The sequence below is a fragment of the Hyperolius riggenbachi genome, chromosome 3, assembly GCF_040937935.1.
Source record: "Hyperolius riggenbachi isolate aHypRig1 chromosome 3, aHypRig1.pri, whole genome shotgun sequence".
Classification (NCBI taxonomy): Eukaryota; Metazoa; Chordata; class Amphibia; order Anura; family Hyperoliidae; genus Hyperolius; species Hyperolius riggenbachi.
The window spans coordinates 358,896,298-358,920,881 of NC_090648.1; the positions used below are offsets into that span (position 1 = coordinate 358,896,298).

At 43.6% G+C, this 24,584-nt stretch overlaps 1 protein-coding gene across 3 annotated transcripts in view; it reads left to right on the forward strand.

Annotated features, from left to right (window-relative positions):
• LOC137561539 (uncharacterized) overlaps window positions 1-24,584 on the forward strand; it is a 170,126-nt gene that overhangs the window by 112,359 nt on the left and 33,183 nt on the right. For all 3 annotated transcript variants that reach the window (XM_068272851.1, XM_068272852.1, XM_068272853.1), the window contains one exon: window positions 19,559-19,603. In XM_068272851.1, the coding sequence (XP_068128952.1) occupies window positions 19,559-19,603 (45 nt within the window). The remainder of the gene's footprint in view (window positions 1-19,558; window positions 19,604-24,584) is intronic.

Here is a 24,584-nt window from a genome sequence, read left to right on the forward strand (position 1 = left end):
GTTTCTCAAGATGAACCAGGCGTGGGTGGAAGGCGAGTTCCTGGCCCCTGTTGTCGGCGAGAGGGGGACATGAACTGGCTGCCGGAACCATCGTTAATGTGCCTTACCACCCTTTACCACCTCCTGGCTCCTGCTCACTAAGCCAGCCTGGTTCACTTTGACTATTACGTCGCCTGCAGCCACACATTTTACACCTACAGTGGGCTGCTGTGTACTGCCCTTCTGCTGTCTGTCTGTGTTTCCCACTGCCAGGGTACACAGAATTACCTTCTTCTGCTGCCACTCTGCCACCAGCTATTACGTCAAACAATAGCTATATTGGTTGCAAAACCAAAACCAAACAAACCATTAAAAAAAAAAAAGGTTTAATTTTTCTGAGGTGCCCGGGTTGAAAACTGTGTTGTTCCAGTTGTGTATTGGACACAATGTGGGCTGCACGACCGCTGTCTGGGACCTCCTGTTGTGTTTATTTACAGCCCTGGTATCACCGCTAGGTACCAGGGCTATTATGTCACGCTGCCTACCTGCTGCCACACTCACACTGCTCCTCCATACCTCCTCCTGCTGCTGCTGCTGCTGTCTGTCTGTGTTTCCCACTGCCAGGGTACACAGATGATTTACCTTCTGCTGCCACTCTGCCACCAGCTATTACGTCAAACAATAGCTGCTCACCTACTCCTCCATTCCTCCTCCTGCTGCTGCTGTCTGTCTGTGTTTCCCACTGCCAGGGTACACAGATGATTTACCTTCTGCTGCCACTCTGCCACCAGCTATTACGTCAAACAATAGCTGCTCGCCTACTCCTCCATTCCTCCTCCTGCTGCTGCTGTCTGTCTGTGTTTCCCACTGCCAGGGTACACAGAATTACCTTCTTCTGCTGCCACTCTGCCACCAGCTATTACGTCAAACAATAGCTATATTGGTTGTAAAACCAAAAACCAAAAAACCATGAAAAAAAAAAAAAGGTTTAATTTTTCTGAGGTGCCCGGGTTGAAAACTGTGTTGTCCCAGTTGTGTATTGGACACAATGTGGGCTGCACGACCGCTGTCTGGGACCTCCTGTTGTGTTTATTTACAGCCCTGGTATCACCGCTAGGTACAAGGGCTATTATGTCACGGCGAGCTGCCTGCCTCATTGACTGCCTGCTGCCACACACTCATCCTCCTCCTCCTGCTGCTGAATTTACCTCCTGCTGTCTTTGTGTTTCCACTGCCAGGGAGCACATACAATGGCGCTTCCAACATGCGTGCGCCCACCAGCTATTTGTTACGCTCAAAAATAGCTGCATTTCTTTAAAAAAAAAATTGAAAAGAGAAATACGTGAAGAAGAAGAAGACGATATTGAAAAAGAAGGAGAAGGAGAAGATGAAGATGAAGAAGAAGATGAAGAAGAAGATGAAGAAGATGATGAAGAAGAAGATGAAAAAGAAGAAGAAGATGAAGAAGATGAAGAAGATGAAGAAGAAGAAGATGAAGAAGAAGAAGATGAAGAAGAAGAAGAAGAAGATGAAGAAGATGAAGAAGAAGATGAAGAAGAAGAAGAAGAAGATGAAGAAGAAGAAGAAGAAGAAGATGAAGAAGAAGAAGAAGAAGAAGAAGAAGAAGAAGAAGATGAAGAAGATGATGATGAAGAAGAAGAAGAAGATGATGATGAAGAAGAAGAAGAAGAAGAAGATGAAGAAGAAGAAGAAGATGATGAAGAAGAAGAAGAAGAAGAAGACAATATAGAAGAAGAAGAAGAAGATATAGAAGAAGAAGATCTAGAAGAAGAAGAAGAAAGATAAAGAAGAAGAAGAACAAGTATATACAGTAACACTACTGAACAAAATTAAGGACACAACTTCTCTTTCCACATTTTTTTTAAAGGAACATCCCCACATAATCACTTGCTGTTGTTACTTGGAAAAAAAGATGTTTCTTGCATCATTCACCCTCAAAACAAGTGTTGGAAGCTATTTAAGGCCAATTCGAATAGTCAGCTCGAATAGTGAGCTCGAATACCGACTCGAATAGTGAGCTCGAAGTCCGAGGTCGAATCGAATAGTAAAAATTATTCGACTCGAATATTCGACTGACCTCGAATAATTTACTATTCGAATTCGACCAAACTCGAATTTTAAAAAGGGGTATTTGAGCACCACTAGTGCAGACAGCTCTGCCTGTATGTAATTCCTCAGTATGTGAAAGCCCAGCCAGCTCAGAGGAGGATTTATCCAGCTTGTAAAAGATAAGAGAGCAGAGAGAAGCTGCCCTAATTTAAATAACCCACAGGCAGTGTGCAGAGAGGGGCCAGGAGGGGGGAGATGCATCACAGAACCACAACACTGAAGAACTTGGCAGCCTTCCAGACACAGGCCGACAAGTCTGACAGGAGAGAGATAAGTTGATTTATTACAGAGACAGTGATAGTAGAAAGTGCTGCAGTAAGCCAGATCACATTAGAATAGATTTTGGAACTTGTAGGATGGAAGAAAACCGGATTACATTTTTGTTACGGAGTCTCTTTAAGGACAGAGGCACACCACCAAGCATTTTATGATGTGTTTTCGTTTTTTAAAAACATGCTCCCATTGATTTGTATTAAAATAGCAGTAAAGTAGCCACAATCATGATTTTAAAAACATTTTACTGCAATTTTAATGCAAAACAATGTGATCATTTTTTAACCACTTCAGGATTTAGCAGATGCTTATCTACGCCCCTGCAGGGGAGTAGATAAGCGTACTGTTTGTTTACCGACGCCACTCATGATCGCCGCATTTCTCCCATCCGCAATCGCCACAGTCCTGTCCCTCCATGATCGGAGATGACTCACAGCTTCCTAAAGTGCTGATTAACAAAAATCCCCCCAGAAACAAAATGTAAGCATTTCGTTCCGTGTTAGATTTACTCAACACAGAACTCCATAGCGCCATCTTGTGGCCAAAAAGTAAAAATACATCCAAAAACAGTCTAATATACTAACCCATAGAAGAAATACATTGTTTTTTAAAAAATATTTTTAACCCCTTCCTCCCCACCCCATAGTTACCAAAATAAAACACTTGTAAAAAAAAATACACCATTAAAAAAATATATATAAATGGTTACCTTAGGGAATTTGTTAACATGTATGTCATTACTGTGGATTTTGTAATTAAAGTCTTGGAATAATTATTATAATATAAGAAACACTAAAAGGAAAAATAGACACCTTTATTTCCAAATAAAATATTGCCAGACATTGTACTAGGGACACAATTTAAACGTTGTAATAACCGGGACAAATTATGAGCAAATAAAATGTGTCTGTTTCATCATCGATAGGACATTTTATTTTTTATTTTTTTAAACCATATATTATGAAAGGTTAATAACAATACAGCAAAATATTATCCTATTATGCCAAAGAGCTTCTTTTTTACATCACATTTCACATCTCAACTTTTCAAATCAGTATTTGCTTTCCCCTTAAATTCTAACCATTGGCACTTGATGTTCTTAAACTATCCTTTTTTACCCTTTTGAACTCCCCCCTTCCCCCACCCCCAACATATCCCCTATTAACAGTTGTGGATAGGCAGTGACAGGCACAAATCCTGTGATAAGATATTTTCCAGTTTCATTTCCTCTTTTTCTCTATTTCCAGAGCATCTTTCCATTGAGGTTCACATTTCAGTCAATCATTTTACTTGGTAGAGCATTCTAGTTTATCCAGTGTGCCGTGCATTTGCTCCACACAATACCATTCTGTATACTTGAATGGTTCCATTATTAAGTCAATTTCCGATCTCCTATAATAAAATATTATAAATTTCTTCCATTTTGAGAAAAATTGCTTAGTATATTTTGATTTATGTGCACTATAATTTTCTCCCTTTCAAAAAGAAATCTTAATAGTACCTTCCTCGCTGCTATAAGTACTGTGTGGACCAATCTGCTCGACACCTCGTCAGGCCTATCCCTCTCTCCTCTACTATAATAGTTAAACAACAGCATGAGTGGATCTTTTGCAATAGTTTTCCCACACATCTTTTTAATCAGTTTTCATACCAAATCCCAGAATGACGAAATTGTTGGACATACCCACACACAATGAAACAGATTTGCATTAACCATATTACATTTTGGGCATTGTGGTTTATACCCAGTTTGGTGGTGGATTTCTATATCTAATATCAAATGCATACTTTGCTCTATGTAAGAACAGCAAATGGGATTCTCTCCATACTTCGTATGTGATACAATTCCTAACTTCAGCCAAACCTTGTAAAATTTTCCCTGGAATGTCAGGATCATTCAAAATATTCCCCCATTTCTTCAATCCCTGGTGTGCAACCCCTTCTGCATGCCACGATCCCATGTCTTTATAAAAATTCGATAAAGTCACACTTTGATTGCCTGGTTTGATCAATTTGTCAAATTTCGTTATTTCCAGAATTGAATCTAGTTTCTTAATAATTGAAGAGCAAAAGGAGGTAATCTGGGCATAATACAAAAAGGGCACAGCAGGGATGTCATATTTAGTTCTCAATTCTTTAAATGTCATTAACCTCTTTTCTCTGAGATTACATATATGCCCCAACATCACAATCCCCTTTTCTTCGCATTTCAAAAAACCTTCATGCTGTATCGTAGGAGGGAATTCAGGATTCCCCCAAAGAGTCATATACTTAGATATTCTATGAGGTAGGCCTGATAGCTTCCTAACCTCCCTTCAGGTTAATATAGTGTCCCTCATAATCAAGTTATATTTGATACGCACAGGTAAATGTCATTGTTTAGTATGCAGCAGACCTTTTAGTGACCAGGGTTCAGCGACTGCAGCTTCTAGTTTGTAATTTGAAAACCTGCTTGTGTTGTCTATCCAATCTTTAACATGACGCATTAGGAAGGCGAGATTGTATAGCCTTATATTTGGTACACCTAGCCCTCCCCATTCTTTAGATAACTCAAATTTTTTATGGCAATCCAATGTTTTTTCTCTTTCCATAGAAAATCGGTGAAGGCCTTCTGTAGCAGTTTAACCTCTTTATGTGCTATTAACATGGGTATATTCTGCATTGGATATAATAATTTTCCAAACGAGATCATTTTCAATAAAAATGCCCATCCTACTAAATTAACCGGCAAATTTTTCCAATTTTGGATCTGTGCTATTATTTTATTTATCAATTTTACAAAAGTTTCATTTGTAAACTGCATGGGTCTCTCGTTATCCAAATACCCAAATATTTTAACTTCCGAGAGGCCACTATTACTCTACAATCCTTCACCCATTCTCTCCCTGAATGTTTAGTCAAGAAGAAAAGTTCTGACTTACTGTTATTTACTTTAAAACCTGTAAATTATTTTATTCCTTCAAAAAAAACCAGAATTCCCCCTAACTGATCCTTTGTATTTTCTATGAATATTAAGAGATCGTCCGCAAATAGTGCATGGGTAACCTTATGTGTTTCTAAAGATACCCCCCTGATTATTTGCTATAAATCTTGAAATTGGCTCTATTGCTATGTCAAATAAAAGAGGCGAGAGCGGGCACCCCTGCCTTGTACCCGAGTACAAAGAAAATGCTGATGATAGATAACCTGGCAAGTGAATTTTCGCCATTGAATGCTCATATATTGTTTGCAAGAGTGTCACAAATTGCCCTTCAAATCCCATTCTTTGCATTACTGCCTCTAACCAATTTCTATTAACATTATCGAAAGCTTTTTCCATATCTACCCTGAAAATAGCGCATTCCTTATATTTTTCAGGGTAAGCTCTCGCCTGTTCCATCACCAACATCACTTTTCTTATATTCATTACTGACGACCTCCCTTTTATAAATCCTACCTGGTGTGAGGAAATAAGATTTGGCATTAAAGTCGCTAACCTATCTGCCATCAACTTCGAGAGAATCTTAATATCCTGATTTATCAGGGAAATAGGTATATATGAACCCAGATCATTTAGGATCCCCTTCTTCCTTAGATTATGATTTAATATATGCCAAATCAGAAGATTTTTGTCTTGTCTTTCCTTGTAAAATAGAGTGATAGAGTTTAGTAAGGATATCAGGAAGTTCCTGCTTTAATAGCTTATAATATTCTGGCGAAAAGCCATCTGGGCCTGGGGCCTTATTATTAGCTAGGTTCTTAATTATGTTCAAAATTTCAGGTGTTGTGACCGGGGCATTTAAATTGTTAAGATCTTCTGTGGATAATTGCTGCAGTGATAGTTGATCCAATAATTACTCTGCAAATTTTTTTTTTATTTTTTTCTACCTCTTCCTTGCAAAATACATATAAATAAAATAATGGTTAGCAAAAGTACTGCCCAGAGAAAGCCTAGTTTGTCCTGCAAAAAATAATATATAGATCATGTCAGTGTGATAAGTAACAATAAAGTTATTGGCGAATGACATTGCTCTGGTCCTGAAGGCGAAAATACCTGTGATCCTGAAGTGGTTAAAATTCGGCACAAGATGAAAAATCGATGGACAGTGTGGCACAATTAATCTTTCAATGACCCCCCACACCCTACACACCCTAATTTCACTGCTAAGGAGCTTACACGCACATGCACCACTTAGAGCAGCTTTTTGTCACTCTTCTACGGTAAGTCATTGGCTTCTTATTGTGACTTGCTACATGCCCCCAACAAGGCATGAGCCTAAATTTCTCACGTGCGGAATTTGTAATTTTCAGCAAACTCGTAATTTAGTCGTGATTTGTAATGTTTCATCATAATTTTGTGTTCACTCGTAACTTCGTGTTTATGCATAAGTTATACAAAATTACAAATAATCACATTTAATCATAATTACAGTATGTGAAAATTGGTCATAATTGCATGAAATTGTGCGTAATTATGAATTTGCTATTATGAAAATAATTGTAAATAAGAAAATAATAGTAATTATGGAAATTGCACATATACTTTGCTATTATGATAATCGTAATTATGGAAATTACACATATACTTTGCTATTATGATAATTGTAATTATGGAAATTGCACATATACTTTGCTATTATTATGATAATCGTAATTATGGAAAAACAAAATGTACCATTATGATCATCACTAACCACACCCTTTTTTAACAAAGCACACTAAGAAAGCCCCTTAGGCCCGGTTTACATTAGCGTTCGCTGACCGGATTCCCCTGATCGGATCCGGACCGTATACTGTACAAACGGAACGGACGTTCCGCATAGCAATGCAAAGTCTATGCGGCCGTTCACACGTGTCCATTCCGTACTGATGTTTATTGTTTAACCTGATCGCATACCATGCAATTTTGTTTTTACAACACTGTGTAATCTTACAATTTGGTCAACAGACTACACTGAACTTTTTTGAGCAGTCTCATACTATATAAATCTGGAAAGCGTGTACAGTCAAGATGGTATATGTATGACCAGCTTTAGGCTCTTTTTACTCACAGCTGCTTTTTTGCTATTGTGCCTAGTACTTGGTACTCAACGTGGGCTTATAAGAACGCTTTCTGTGGTGGTCCTCAAGTGCCCAGTCTGCCTCAGAGGTCCTTTTCTAGAAAACTGTATGCATACGAGGTGATAAGCATCTGTAAAGGATTAGTGGCCTTGAGGCTTAATAACAGTGACCCCAGTTGAGTTGAGGAACAAGAATCACCAGGGTTTTTTTTTGTGTAGAGGGCCTAGAATGAGCATGCATATCAGATTCTTTCACTCTGTACTGAATCCACTGGCTGCATGCTTGCTGAAGGTGTGTAATAAAAAAAAAAAAAAAAAAAAAGCAACCTTAGGCCCCATTCACACTTGTGCGTGAGTGATTTTTCAACAGAAAAATCACTGAACACCATGTCAATCTTCCCGCAATCGCGTTTAGCGCTTCTATAGCACTAAAACATGATCGCCGGTAAATCGCCTGAAAATGGTGCAGGTGACACGTTTGCATTTCACGATTTTGGGCGATTTGCGTCGATCACCGCAAAATGCCCAAGTAAGATTGGGCCCAAAGTGTTTAATTACACTAGCGCTCTGAAAAGCGCTAGCATTTGAGCATTTTGCCCAAAATCGCAGGCAAAACGCTCAAGTGTGAATGGGGCCTAAGAGACACAGGCTGAGCATGACAGCCAAGTGACTGTCATTGTTTATAAGGGAATGAAGATGACAGCCTCTGTATTCCTATTACCCCAGGTCCCCTTTAAAAAAAAATAAGTGATGGATCTCCTGGAGAACCGTCTCCTGGAGAACAAACGTATGACAACATTAATACATTTAACCATTTGTTGAGCAACGGTAAGGAGTCCAACTAATTACCTGAGTGGGAGTGGCAATTTGGTTGCTCCTTATTGAGGGGGTGACCAAAAAGCACAATAAGCTTCCTTCATTGTTGTATCCCCACTTCTTTCAGGACACTGAAGGTAGGCAAAAGTCCCTTACTTTGTGGGAAGGGTGTGAGGTTTTAATGCCCCTACACCCTTGCAAGCAAGGTACTAGCCAATACTAAATGTAATTTAAACTGGTACTGGTCAGTGCCACGCTAATGGATTCACTTTTATTCGAATAAATATTTTAAACTGTCCCCACACCAAGAGGTGAAATACCCAGCAAATGGGATAATGTGCATTAATGTGTTCTTTATTGGAATAGGGCTCGACACTGCCTAATATGGAGACCAGCATTATACTTTATGGTTAGAACTGAGTGTTGGTGGCCAGAAGGCACCTGCATCTAGCCTGACATTTTCAGCCCCAATAAGATGAAAAATTTCATATTTCAGTCCCTGGGCTTGTTAAAAAAAATGTCTACTGTGCAACTTTTGAGATACCTCTATCTGTTATTCAATCCAAATTATTTAGCAAATTGTATTTTCGTGTCATAAAGATTTAATATTTTGTTTGTTCAATTAAACTCATGGATAGTATTGTGTCTCAGGGCTCTTTTGATCTCTGAAATCAATCTCAGACACCTCTGATAACTAGTTTGCCAGGTGAGGACAATTAAAAAGAAAGACTACTAACAAGGGTGTTCCACCTTATTAAGAAGACCACCATTTTCAAGCAATATGAAAAAAGAAAAATGACTGTGTAACGATTGGTGTCAGCAAGTACAGATTTTCTGATTATTGGTGATTTGCAGTATCACCAATAATACAGATACTATACCTGATTATGTGGTGATCTGCAGAATCACCAATAATGCGAGTATAGCGAGACACAGGACAACCAAATGTAAAGATAGGTGTTTGGTGCTACAGTAATACAGATAGAGATACCAACTCCCCCAGAGAAGCTGGTAGAGGGAGATATCTCTATAGAACACAGCGATCAGCACACCAGCAAGCTGGAGATGCAGATGAACTAGTAATCAGTTCACCCGAGGAGCGGGTGGTGCACAGTAAGACAACGTATACTGATCACCCGTGGAGCGAGTGATTCAGACTGTACTGCAGCAGGTGATCACCTGAGGGGCAGGAGATCAAGACTGTACTGCAGCTCCTAATCCCCTGAGGAGCAGGTGATGAGGACAGTACCGTAGTTACTAGTCACCTGAGGAGCAGGTGATTAAGACTGTACTGCAGCTACTGGTCACCTGAGGAGCAGATGATTAAGACTGTACTGCAGCTACTGGTCACCTGAGGAGCAGGTGATTAAGCTGTACAGAGAATCCCTTACCAGGGACTAGGCTCACTGGTGAGGGCAGGAGAGTCAGACAAGCAGATTCGGCAACAAACGGACAGATACGGTACAAAGACAGAAGGCTTAAAGTCAATGGGTACCGCTTTAAAAAAAAAAATCAGATACTCACCTAAGGAGAGGGAAGGCTCGGTCCTAATGAGCCTTCCCTCTCCTCCCCCGGCGCCCTCTATGCTGTGCTGGCTCCCCAGTTCGCTTCCACCGCCGCAGGGACTTCGGAGGTCTTCGGGAGCACTCGGGCTTCCGAAGACGGGCCGCTCCATACTACGCACGCGCGAGTGCGTCATAGAGGGCACTCGCGCATGCGTAGTATGGAGTGGTCCGCCTTCGGGAGCCCGAGTGCTCCCGAAGGCTTCCGAAACATCCCTTCAGCTACGGAAGAGGCAGTATTTGACCGAACTGGTCAAATACTGCCACGGGGGATCCTGCGCGGGACCGGGCACCGGGAGAGGAGAGGGAAGGCTCGTTAGGACCGAGCCTTTCCTCTCCTTAGGTGAGTATCTGACTTTTTTTTTTTAAACGGTAAACATTCACTTTAAATCCGAGTAGTGTTCAGGCTGAGTCAGCAACAGGATCAGATAGGCAGAAGCACAGAATCAGTAAGCAGAAGAGTAGTCAAGGCTAGCAGAAGGTCATAACAAATAATACAATTCAATTAGTACTTTAGCTATCAACAGAATCTGACTTAGTGTGGATCCCCAGCACCTGCTGGTTCTAGCACACTTTGGGATCTGACTAAGGTCTGAGTGCTAACACGTAGCACTTGCAACAGCAGATGAGGAGCTACTGACAGGCAGGTCCTAAATATACTGAGAGCGCCCCACAGCGCCGCCCCAGTCACTCAGCCAATCAGGAGCACTGCTGGAGTCAGCTGACTGGCCGATCAGCTGACTCCCCTTCTATTCACATAAAGGTCCTGTCGTCTGGCGCGCGCGCGTAGCCCTCAGTCTATGTGCAACTGAAGGACCAGGCAAAACTCCACCATGTAACTGCGCGGCGAAGGCCGCCGGCTGAGATGCGGAGACAGCCACCATGTCGCTCACCGCTGCGCCGGCATCTCCGCTATCTATTACAGTACCTCCCCCCTGAGGAGTGGACCCCGGACACTTCTTACACGGCTTTTCAGTGTGTAACTCATGAAACTCTTTCTTTAGATCCTCGGCATGCATGCGGCAATCCGGAACCCAAGTTCTCTCCTCTAGGCCATACCCCCGCCAATGGACCAGGTACTGTACAGAATTCTGCACTAATCGAGAATCTAAAATCTTCTCGATCTCAAACTCAGGTTGGTCGTCAATCATCACGGGGGGGAGAGGAATCCACATGTACAGCAGGCTTCAACAAAGAAACATGAAATGATCTCACACCTCTCATGCTGGCTGGGAGATCAATTACATATGTCACGTCAATCTTTCTGGACACAGGATATGGGCCTACAAATCTGGGTCCTAACTTAGGTGATGGTTGCTTTAATGCCAGATGCCGAGTAGACACCCACACCTTGTCTCCTGGGGAAAACTTCCACTCAACAGACCACCTTTTATCAGCCTGTTTTTTCTGCATCTGGAAGGCTTTTCCTAGAATTCTTTTTACAAGCACCCAAATTTCCTTCAATACCCTTTGCCAATCCTCTAGAGCCAGAAAAGGGGAAAATGCCACTGGTATTGGAGAGAATTTGGGAGATCTCCTTGAAACCTCCTGGAAAGGAGAAAAACCTGAAGAGGAACTCTTCAGATTATTATGCGCAAATTCCGCAAATGGCAGGAACTTTACCCAATCTGACTGCACATCTGCCACATACCGTATTTCGCGGCGTATAAGACGCTCCGGCATATAGGACGCACCCAGGTTTAGAGGGCAAAAATCAGGGAAAAAAATAATCGAAACCTGGTCTGGAGCGTCTATATATCAGGAGCATCTTGTACATGTCCTCCCCCAAATGGTGTCCTCCTATGTTCCTCATGTGTCCCCATGTGTCCTCCTGTATGCCCCATGTCTCCCCCTGTATGCCCCATGTCTCCTCCCTGTGTCCTCTGGTGTGACCCCCTTGTCCTTCCATGTCCTGGACTCCCCTGTGTCCTCCTGTTAGACCGCTGTGTCCTCCTGTCAGCCCCCTGTGTGTTCCTGTCAGCCCCCTGTGTGTTCCTGTCAGCCCCCTGTGTCCTCCTGGCAGCCCCCTGTGTCCTCCTGGCAGCCCCCTGTGTCCTCCTGGCAGCCCCCTGTGTCCTCCTGGCAGCTCCTGGCAGCCCCCTGTGTCCTCCTGGCAGCCCCCTGTGTCCTCCTGGCAGCCCCCTGTGTCCTCCTGGCAGCCCCCTGTGTGTTTCTGTCAGCCCCCTGTGTGTTCCTGTCAGCCCCCTTTGTGTTCCTGTCAGCCCCCTGTGTGTTCCTGTCAGCCCCCTGTGTGTTCCTGTCAGCCCCCTGTGTGTTCCTGTCAGCCCCCTGTGTGTTCCTGTCAGCCCCCTGTGCGTTCCTGTCAGCCCCCGTGTCCTCCTGGCAGCCCCCGTGTCCTCCTGGCAGCCCCCTGTGCCCGTTTGGCATCCCCCGTGTCCCCGCTGTGCCTGGCTCGTGTCCCTGCCTGCGCGTCTCCTCCCCCCCCCTTGTGTCTCTGTGGCCCCCCCAGTGCAGCGGCGGCAGCAACAGCTTACCTCCTCCATCTTGCCCGCGGCGAATCAAGACATCTGGCTTCTCCGTGCGGCTTCCTCTAGTGTCGGGCATCTAATGACGCGTCATCAATGACGCGTCATTAGATGCCCGACACTAGAGGAAGCCGCACGGAGAAGCCGGATGTCTTCAATCGGCGCGGGCAAGATGGAGGAGGTAAGCTGTTGCCACTGCTCGCACGGGGGGGCCACAGAGACACAAGGGGGAGGGAGGAGACGCATCAGGGGGGAAGCCAGGCACAGCGGGGACAAAGGCAGGGAATCCCCGATGGCGGCGGGTCGGCGGTTCGTATCGGCGGGCGTTCGTAAGTCAGGGATTCCCTGCCTTTGCCGTATAAGACGCAGGGACTTTTTCTCCCCACTTTTTGGGGAGAAAAAGTGCGTCTTATACGCCGCCAAATACGGTAACACCTGAGAAATTGCTCCAAGGACTGGTTAACTCTTTCGGTCTGTCCATTGGTCTGTGGGTGGTAGCCCGATGAAAATGACAGGTCCATACCGAGCTGGTGGCAAAAGGCTCTCCAGAATTTAGACACAAACTGGACTCCCCTATCTGACACCACATTCTCCGGAATGCCATGCAGCCGGAAAATGTGCTGGATGAAGAGATCAGCCAATTCCTGGGCCGAGGGGAGTCCCTTCAGAGGGACAACATGAGCTATTTTACTGAACCTATCAACTACCACCCAGATGACCGACTTGCCCTCAGACCTGAGGAGTTCTCCTACAAAGTCCATAGACAAGTGGGTCCATGGTTCATTTGCCACCGGTAAAGGTTGTAGCGTACCTACTGGTGCTTGATGAGAGGGTTTATTTCTGGCACGCACAGAGCACTCTCTCACAAACTCTTTGCAATCAAGAGCCAACGAAGGCCACCATACACATCTGGCCAGTAGGTCCTGAGTTCAAGCAGCCCCGGGATGCCCTGCATTCTTATGGGCGTGGAACAATTTCAAGAGTTGTAGGCGAAAAGGAAGTGGCACAAACAGAACCCCCTCGGGCTTCCCTTCTGGAATATCTTGCTGGTAAGGCCCTAGGGTAACCGCCCAGTCTTCCCAGGTTTCCGTGTCTGCCACCACCAGTCTTTGAGGTAAGATGGTCTCGGGGTTGATGGCTGAACTGTCTCGGGCTCAAAACACCTAGATAATGCATCTGCTTTGACATTCTTACTTCCCGGTGTATACGTGATGACAAACCTGAACCTTGAAAATAACAAAGACCAGCGAGCCTGTCGGGGGCTAATTCTTTTGGCCACTTCCATGTACTCCAAATTTTATGATCAGTATAGACCATGATTGTATGTTCTGCCCCTTCCAGCCAATGGCGCCATTCTTCAAAGGCTAACTTAATGGCCAAGAGCTCCCTATTGCCAATATCATAGTTCCCCTCGGCTGGAGAGAACCTACGAGAAAAGAAGGCACAGGGATGTAATTTGCCTTGAAGGCCAGAGCGTTGAGACAGCACAGCCCCAACCCCAATCTCCGATGCATCCACCTCAACAATGAAGAAGAAGGTGACATCCACGTCTCAAAATGGGAGCAGAACAAAAAAACTTTTTCAAGGTAGCGAAGGCAGACTGTGCCTTTACTGTGTCGAATGGTAAGTGTCATCCCCTTCTTGGTAAGGTTGGTGAGGGGTGACACTACAGAAGAAAACCCTTAGATGAACTTCCTGTAGTAATTGGCGAAGCCAAGAAATCTTTGGAGTGCCTTCAATCCTACAGGTTGAGGCCACTCCAATACAGCAGCGACTTTTTGAGGATCCATGGAGAGACCTGAAGTGGAAATAATATATCCCAAAAAAGGGACCTTAGTGACTTCAAAAAGGCATTTCTCTAACTTCGCATACAACGAGTTCTGCCTCAATTTTCTTAAAACGAACTTCACATGTTTGTGATGTTCTGTTAGATTGGGTGAGAAAATCAGTATATCGTCCAGATACACTAGCACAAATTTTCCCAGAACTTCCCTGAAGACTTCATCGATCAACTCCTTGAAGACGGCAGGAGCATTACACAACCCGAAGGTCATGACCAGATACTCGTAGTGCTCATCGGGCGTGTTGAATGCCGTCTTCCATCCATCACCGTCCCTAATGCGTACCAGGTTGTATGTTCCTCGTAGGTCTAGCTTAGAGAAGATACTGGCATTAGTCACCTGAGCAAACAAATCATCAATCAAAGGCAGTGGATATCGATTTTTCACTGTGATCTTATTTAAACCCCAATAGTCAATACAAGGTCGAAGCCCACCGTCCTTTTTCTGTACAAAAAAGAACCCAGCCCCTGCTGGTGACCGGGAAGAACGGATAAAGCCCTTGGCCAAATTTTCTTTAATGTATTCCTGCATAGCCAGCTTCTCTGGCCCCGACAGATTATAGAGATGGCCTCTAGGGGGCATACAACCTGATCTTAACTCTATGGGACAGTCGAAGCTCCGGTGTGGCGGGAGTTTCTCTGCTGATTTTGGACAAAACACATCAGAAAATTCTGCGTACTGCACTGGCACCCCTTTCACCTGAACCTTGGTGGCACAAAAAGCAACTTTCTCCAAACAATGATGATGACAATGGGCTGACCAGCTCTGTAGCTGACCTGAAGCCCAGTCGATCTGAGGGGAGTGTAGTTGCAACCAAGGCATACCGAGGATTATGGTGGAGGTTGCCATTTGCAGGACAAAGAACTGTAGTTTCTCCTTATGTAGAACCCCTATATTACACAACAATAAGGGGGTCTGGGAGAGAGGCTGTCTACAATGTAACGGAGAGTCATCTACCGCTGTGATCGTGTGAAGGTCTAAAGGAAGTAAGGGAATCCCCAATTTTTTGAAAAAGTCATAAATCTATAAAATTAGCTGCATAGCCTGAGTCCACGAATGCTTCTGTGGCCATGGCCTGACCCTCCCAGGTAATGGAGCAAGGGAGGTGTAAGCAGGTGTAAGCGGTTATTATCTAGAGGTAAACACACTCGCCTAGGGTATTACCTCTGACTACACCTAGGCGGCAGCGTTTCCCGACTTTTTAGGGCAATTCTGGACAATGTGACCCTCCTCAGCACAGTATAGACAGAGTCTTTCTGACCTTCTGCGATTCTTCTCCACTTGTGTTAACCTAGACTGACCGATCTGCATCGGTTCGTCCTGAGGTGACGAGGGTGGAGAAGAGGCGTAGGAAACAGATCTTAAAGCATTTCTGCCACGGGTTTGTTTTTGAAAGCGAAGGCGGCGATCAACCCGCACCGCCAATGAAATTGCTTCGTCTAGAGATTTAGGCTCAGGATGACCTAACATCAAATCAGAAACTGCATCGGATAGTCCTGACAGGAAACAGTCTAATAAAGCATACGTTCCCCATCTAGCTGATACAGCCCACCTCCTAAATTCTGCGGCATAAACCTCCACTGGATTACGACCCTGCCTGAGAGTCTTTAGTTTCCTCTCAGCCGTGATAGCAATATCCGGATCATCGTATATAACGGCCATGGCCTTAAAAAACTCCTGAACTCAGGATAATGCTTCATGCCCTGTGTGAAGACTATATGCCCATGTTTGTGAATCTCCTGACAAAAGGGTCTTTATAAAGGTTACCCTCTGGTTCTCAGATCCTGACAGATTGGGTCTCAACTCAAAATAGGATAGCACATGGTTTCTGAAATTCTGAAAGTCAGATCTATGCCCAGAAAACTTTTCGGGTACGGACATACGAAGGTCCGTGACTGAAGGGGATCGCACTGTATCAATAGCCGTTTGAAGTACCTGTACTGTCCCAGACAGTTGAGTGATCTGAGTCTGTTGGGTATTGATCACCCCGGTAAGATTGTTTACCCCAGTGGTCAGGACTTCAACCTGACTACGCAGTGCGTCCATAATGTTTGGTCTGCTGTTCTGTAACGATTGGTCTCAGGGCTCTTTTGATCTCTGAAATCAATCTCAGACACCTCTGATAACTAGTTTGCCAGGTGAGGACAATTAAAAAGAAAGACTACTAACAAGGGTGTTCCACCTTATTAAGAAGACCACCATTTTCAAGCAATATGAAAAAAGAAAAATGACTGTGTAACGATTGGTGTCAGCAAGAACAGATTTTCTGATTATTGGTGATTTGCAGTATCACCAATAATACAGATACTATACCTGATTATGTGGTGATCTGCAGAATCACCAATAATGCGAGTATAGCGAGACACAGGACAACCAAATGTAAAGATAGGTGTTTGGTGCTACAGTAATACAGATAGAGATACCAACTCCCCCAGAGAAGCTGGTAGAGGGAGATATCTCTATAGAACACAGGGATCAGCACTCCAGCAAGCTGGAGATGCAGATGAACTAGTAATCAGTTCACCCGAGGAGCGGGTGGTGCACAGTAAGACAACGTATACTGATCACCCGTGGAGCGGGTGATTCAGACTGTACTGCAGCAGGTGATCACCTGAGGGGCAGGAGATCAAGGCTGTACTGCAGCTCCTAATCACCTGAGGAGCAGGTGATGAGGACAGTACCGTAGTTACTAGTCACCTGAGGATCAGGTGATTAAGACTGTACTGCAGCTACTGGTCACCTGAGGAGCAGGTGATTAAGACTGTACTGCAGCTACTGGTCACCTGAGGAGCAGGTGATTAAGCTGTACAGAGAATTCCTCACCAGGGACTAGGCTCACTGGTGAGGGCAGGAGAGTCAGACAAGCAGATTCGGCAACAAACGAACAGATACGGTACAAAGACAGAAGGCTTGAATCCGAGTAGTGTTCAGGCTGAGTCGGCAACAGGATCAGATAGGCAGTAGCACAGAATCAGTAAGCAGAAGAGTAGTTAAGGCTAGCAGACGGTCATAACAAATAACACATTTCAATTAGTACTTTAGCTATCAACAGAATCTGACTAAATGTGGATCCCCAGCTCCTGCTGGTTCTAGCACACTTTGGGATCTGACTAAGGTCTGAGTGCTAACACGTAGCATTTGCAACAGCAGACAAGGAGCTACTGACAGGCAGGTCCTATATATACTGAGAGCACCCCACAGCGCCGCCCCAGTCACTCAGCCAATCAGGAGCACTGCTGGAATCAGCTGACCGGCCGATCAGCTGACTCCCCTTCTATTCGCATTAAGGTCCTGTCGCCTGGCGCGCGCACGCGTAGCCCTCAGTCTATGTGCAACTGAAGGACCAGGCAAAACTCCACCATGTAACTGCGCGGCGACGGCCGCCGGCTGAGACGCGGAGACAGCCGCCATGCCGCTCATCTCTATCTATTACAGACTGCTGCTGAAACGTGTGAAATAGTTTAATGCCTTGGACAAGGTATAAAAACCAGATATTTCATAAAACGTAAGTATGATCATCATACTGTTAAACGATTTGTAGTGGGCTCACAGCACACACAGGTTTGTGCAGATAAAGGCAAAATGAGGAAGGTTTCTGCTAGATAAATACATTGGATTAAGAGAGCAGCTGCTAAAATGCCATTACAAAGCAGCAAACAGGTAGGTGAAGCTGCTGGTGCCTCTGGAGTCCCACAAGCATCAGGGTGCAGGATCCTCCAGAGGACTGCAGTTATGCATAAACCTATTCGGCCACTCTAAACCAATACTCATGAGTAGAAATGGCTGCAGTGAGCCCAGAACTACATGACAACAATTTTTCAAGCAGTCTTATTTACTGTTGAGTGTTATTTCACACCTGAATAAATATATATCAACACAAACTTCTACCCATCTAGAAATGTTAAATTTAAAATGTAACTTAATAAATACATAGATAAAAAGCCTGTCTCTGTCGATATCTCATTTCTGGGAGAGGGGGAATAGAATTCACAGTATAGACCACTAACAGCACATATTGGGCCATATGCAATTCACTTTTTCACCTGAGTTTTCTCCTAGGAGATACATTTTCAACTTTTTTAAAATAACTTTTCAGCATTTTACAAATGAAAAAGTACTAAAAAGTAGATGAAAATGTAAATGTAAATTATTTTGCGTATTTTCTTGCATGCTGGTGGTTTAAAACGGATTTTATTGACAAGTTTTAAAATATCACCTAGGAGAAAACTCAGGTGAAAAAGTGAATTGCATATGGCCCACTGGCTCCTATGTATATAATGGTCTAACCTTTTCTCCAGAATGATTTAACAACTTATAATCTATACACACATCACCCCACCACAATCCAACAGGTTTCACCTCTTTAAAAAAGGATTGGCTTAATCAGGGGTACATAAAGTGCACGGTGTTTAACAGTGCTATTTACAAGAAGTGCAACATCAAGAAAAATAACAAAAAACACCTGAAAATTCCCCACCGTAGCCTCATGGCTATCTGTGCAGGTCAAAGCAACCCTGGATGCTCCAAAAGGATGGAGTGGTGGATAGTCACCAGGCCCCATCAAGGCTGCAATGTGAGCAAGAGGGTGGCAGAGTCATGGTTTGGGCCGGAATCATTGGGAGGGAGCTGGTTGGTCCCTTTAGGGTCCCTGAAGGTGTGTAAATGACCTCTGAAAAGTATGTGGAGCTTCTGACTGACCACTTTCTTCCATGGTACAAAAAGAATAACCATGCTTTCTGTGACAAAAACATTTTCATACCATGCACAATCTCATGCTGCAAGAAATACCTCTACATCAATGGCTGCTATCAGCATAAAAGGAGAGACACTCATGGTACAGCTCCCATCCTCCCCTGAAAACTTTTGGAGCATTCTTAAGTAAACATTCTATGAGGATGGGAGGCAGTTTATATCCAAACAGCAGCTCTATGACCTCTTAGTGCTGCAAATGTAACAAATGTCCATTTTCAGTTTGACCTATAAAATGTTTTGAAACTCGTTTGTGCGTAATAATTTGTAACCGTGCATTTTTAGTTTTTTATTTTTTTATAAATATACCGTTATCATAAGCAGGTTTGTTCAGTAACATTCAAATTATACTCTAATGGCTAGTGACTCAAAATAATGCCAACTGCCACTTGCATCAACTATTCAGGAAAATCAGAGAAAAATATACATTTGCATAATAATTTGGTCTAATGGCTTATTTGAAAAGAGCAGGGAAATGAAAGTAATGTGTATTTTTTTTTTTTTTACGAATTTACTCCATTATGCATGCAGTAGGCTAAAAGTCCCTTTAGTTATAAACTCAGTTTAACACACCTGACTTGCACGTAATTATAAAATATTGAATTCTATGGGCTCTTGGACAAATTTGCATTTTTTTTAATAACACAATTGTAATAATAATGCTTTATTTTTCTGTTATACAGGGAAACAACCAGTCAGTTTCAAATGATCTTGTACCTGTTCTTTCGGTAAACTTTTTTTAAATATGCATTTAGTCAACTTCATTTTTTAAATGTGTTTAAAAGTGTTAATTTCGTTAATGTATTAATTTGTGGAGCGGCAGGATTCAGAAGTACATTTCAGTAACCTATAAAGTAATCCCAGCAATTTAAAGAGGAACTGTAACCAAAATAACATAATGAATATATTTGAGCAGCTAAGCTGCAGCAAAATGGTTTGCATGAAATAGAGGCATAAAAAATAATGGGTGCTGGGTGAAGCAGATAAGTCTAAACAATATATATCATTGTGAATTGGGCGCAAATGAAAAATAAAAATAATTACAGTGATAATGACGATACTATAGTAAAACATGAGTACATGTAACTGGTATTTCACTACAGCTAAACCTAACACTACTTTCACACAATACCCTCCCCCATTCGTTGCCTAACCTTGAAACCTACCTTCCTAACCGCTAAGCCTAAAACCCTCCTTCCTAGCACCTAAGTCTACCCCCCCCCCTTCCTGACACCTAAGCCTAACCCACACACACACACACACACACACACACACACACACACACACACACACACACACACACACACACACACACACACACACACACACACACACACACACACACACACACACACACACACACACACACACACACACACACACACACACACACACACACACACACACACACACACACACACACACTTCCTGATGCCTATTCCTAAAACCCCACTTCTTAACCTGATAATTTTTGAAATGATACATTTCAAAACAATTTTCAGAAAATAAAAAAAATGTAAACACAAAAAAAACAAAAAAAATTCAATAACGTTCTAATTTTCAAAAACAATAAAAAATTGGCTAGACGAGTTGTGTAAATTTCTGATTTGGGCACCAAATAGCCGATATTTGCATAAGTGCCTATGGGGCGTCCAAATCCTCCATTAGCTGCAAGTGACGAAATGTCGTCTCTCCACAATGTTTGACCTTTATCTGCAGCATACAGACAAGTAAAAATTATGTATTTGATAAGACATCAAAGCCTATCTATTTTAAAAAAAAAAAAAAAGGCAGAGGGATAAAAAACTTTACTGTTTTTGATTTCGTGTATGAAATCCTAAACATCATCTTTCAAATGGATTCGATAAGAAAAACTAACTATAACAAGTAACTATATAGCTTATCTAAAGTTTAGGTAGTTTACACAGCATATCTAGCTGCAAACAACTTCAACAGTTTGGCCTAGTGCACACCAAAAACCGCTAGCAGATCCGCAAAATGCTAGCAGATTTTGAAACGCTTTTTCTTATTTTTCTGCAGCATTTCAGCTAGCGTTTTGCGGTTTTGTGTAGCGGTTTTGGTATAGTAGATTTCATGTATTGTTACAGTAAAGCTGTTAAAAACAGCTACTGTAACAAAAAACGCCTGGCAAACCGCTCTGAAGTGCCGTTTTTCATAGCGGTTTGCGTTTTTCCTATACTTAACATTGAGGCAGAAACGCATCCGCAATCCAAAATCTGCAGCAGCCCGGGAGTATGCGTTTCTGCAAAACGCCTCCCGCTCTGGTGTGCACCAGCCCATTGAAATACATTACCCTAGCGGATCCGCACCCGCAAGCAGATCGCAAACCGCAGCGGAAACGCTCCGGTGTGCACTAGGCCTTTCTGATTATTTATTCTGGTGATACAATCAGATCAGCCATGTTCTGTTTGTCACATCGTCACAGGCTGAGGGCTGGAGATGCGATCAGCTTGCCTGTGTGTAAATTCAGTGCCCTTTCCTCCTCCTCCCTCCTCTCTGCCTCGAGAAATTTCTGGCTAGTAACACCTCCTCCTCTTCCTGCCCAGTCTGAGCTCCAATAAGTCCTTGCTACAGTGCCCAGGCACCGTGAAAAGCTGTGGGCGAGGCTGGTTTAGTTTATAGGGAATTAGAGCATTAAAACAAAACAAAAAAAGTATTTGGCTTGAGGAATGCCCTATAAACTATATGAAACGAACACAATTATGCAATGAGTAAAAGTTCATCTCAGATCCACTTTAACCACTTGATGACATCCCTTAAAGGGGATAAAATTGGTGTGCGCATGTACACATGTGTGCTACTGTGATGTATGTGCACTTCGGCAGAATGAGTTTTATGAAACATCATATTTGCACTAATACTGTAGGTGCACAAATAGTATGTTTATAAATGTCCATTTTGCACTAAGTGCTTAAAAGAGGCAGATACATAAAAGTAATAACAGAATTTATTTCCTGCCATTCAGGATTTCAAAACTAATCTATACTGTAAATATTCCAAAATGGTGATTTCAGAAACTACATTCAATAAAATAACTGATTAAAACTCTCAAAGGCTGTTTGAATATGACCGGTCTAGATGTGTGATTGCAGAACCTGAAATCTTGGTCTCCTAAAAAAGAAAATAAAATGATTCTCTTCTGGCTGTGGTGCTGATGCATCAGTAAATAGGGATTGAGCTAGCAAGATCTACAAACTCAATTTCGCAGTGAATCAGGCAGCCAGATTGAAGGGCAGTTCCTATTTTGGAGCAATTGCTCAGACCGGCTTGCATAATATGCAGCCATTTCCATGGATCATTCCCCTACTGTTTCAGCCACACTTACCAAAATTCAACAAAACACAGTGAGATTAGTATGGAAGTGAGTATGACCCGACTGAACAACATCCAAAATACAAGTTTTTTAGAAAAAAAATATACAAAATCTTTATTATTAATCCATCATATATCCATTAAAAACATAAAAAATGTGCCCCCCGACACCCTGATACCAAAATTCAGCAGCAACAGAGCCTGCCACCCCACAGACTCATATGTGACACTGACAAGGTGGAACTCCACCCTGCATATGCTTGCGTGTGTGAGCAGAAGGTAGCCATTAGGCATTATTTTTTCAGGTTGATGCATGGAGCCATCAGAGCACTTTGAACAGCTGCACAGCTGATTTATTTGCCAATGACCAGTGGATGCAGATGCACACGCTGTGCAAAGTCTCTTTGGAGCAGGCCACAAATGTTGTAAGTCAGGACTCAGGAGCAGTCAGGTTGGAACACATCTATTTATCAAATATTGTGTGGCCTTATGAAAAGTGCGGTACAGAGGGAAGGGGAGGATGAGGGGGAGGAAAAGGAGATAAGGGAACTCTCCATTCCATAATGCATCGGGACTAAAAAGGTAGAGAAGCCATCTTTAGGAGTTAGAGGAGGTGGTAGTGGATATGTGCATGCTGTCATGCTCATGTAGGGTCTCCCATATTCACAGTATAAAAAAAGCCGTATGACTGTTGATAGACCACCATTCTAGGTCCCCACTACAAATTGAAATTGTTCCAGATACTACCCAGCCCAGCTAAAGAAAAAGCAAAGCTCACGCATCTAACCAAAGTACCGTAATATGAGACTGGCTGTGTAAATATTTCCCCCACCACAGTCCACACAGTGATGTCAGGAGACTACCCCTTTCTCCTCTTCCTCCTGCAGTAGCAGCACTGCTAGCACCCGGCCACATACATAGTTACAAAGTTTGCTTTAAAAAAAGGAAAACCCTCAATCAAATTCACAACTTCCACTTGTCACGATTGTGGAACTTTCCCCGTGATCAGCGCACAACGCGTGCGCTGACACGGCGGAGATCCTCCACAAGCGTATAATTTGCAGGAACCCAGCAAAAGGTGCTACGCACCTGTAGAGGGAAATTCCTGTCGGCAGATGGCGCTGGGGAGTGCAGAGGAACCAATCCTCTGTACCTCCACAAGTGCCAGACAGGAATTGTACGAAGCGCAGAACGCAATCGCAAGAGAGGCGATTGCGAATGAGATTGAGCAAAAGGGATAGGTTGTATGTGTGTGCGCCAATCCAGTCGCCACTCCGCGACCGCGCACACACAACAGCAGATACGAAATAGGAACGCGATCGCGAGAGGTGCGATCGCGAGACGTGACACAAGGCAGAACAGAATAGAATACGAGGGTAGCAAAGGCACAGCAAATACAATAAGGAGATATGGAAAATAACAACGCTAGCTAACCGCGAACACCGCACTCATTCGCAACAGTGCACGCGGTTATGCGCGATCTCCACGTGATAAGCACAATAGAGACAAGCACGCCTAACTAACCATAAACAGACAAACATGAAACAGGGGACGCGAGCGCTTGCTTAACGGTTACCTCACCGAGCCTGTAGCAAGCGCAGCGGACAAGACAGACACACGAAAAACAAGAACTAGGCAGGAAGGATCCACCGCTCTTCCGCCAGAGCAAGTGTGATCCAAGCAGGAACACAGATCAGAAAGATCCACAGCCGCTAACGCTAGCGGCTAGTGCGATCTCAGCAAGACAGAACGATTCGCTATCAACCGCCGCTGGTGACAGCGCAATCGCGACCGACAAGACAGAACAGAAGGATCCCCAGCGCTCGCACAAAGTAGCTAGCGCGATCCCAGGAGACAGAACAGAAGGATCCCCAGCGCTAGCACAAAGTAGCTAGCGCGATCCCAGAAGACAGAACAGAAGAGATAGCTGGTAGCAACCGCTGCACCAGCTATACTCCAAGAACATAGATCAGAACCATTTCCTGTCAACCACCATAGGGACAGGACAATGGCAAACAGGCAAGACAAGACAGAACAGGCAATACAGATAATACAACCTGACTGGGCTAGAAGGGGAGCCTAAAGCAACCCCCAGGAATTAACTATACTAGATAGCAATGGCTGACACTCCAGCAGTGTCCATCAGGAACTGAGCATGGAAGGGAAATGACCAGCGAAGCATTCTGGGAAACATAAAGCTCTTATAGTGCCAGTCATCAAAGAAGGCAGGTAGGGGATTTGCATAACGAATGTATGCAAATTCCCCAGCAAGAGAACAGAACAGAAACTTGCAATGAAAAGACAGGTCTCTGTTCCAGAGACCTGCAGCCCACAGACTAGAGGAATGGACAAACAGCTGTCTGCCTGTGCAGCCAG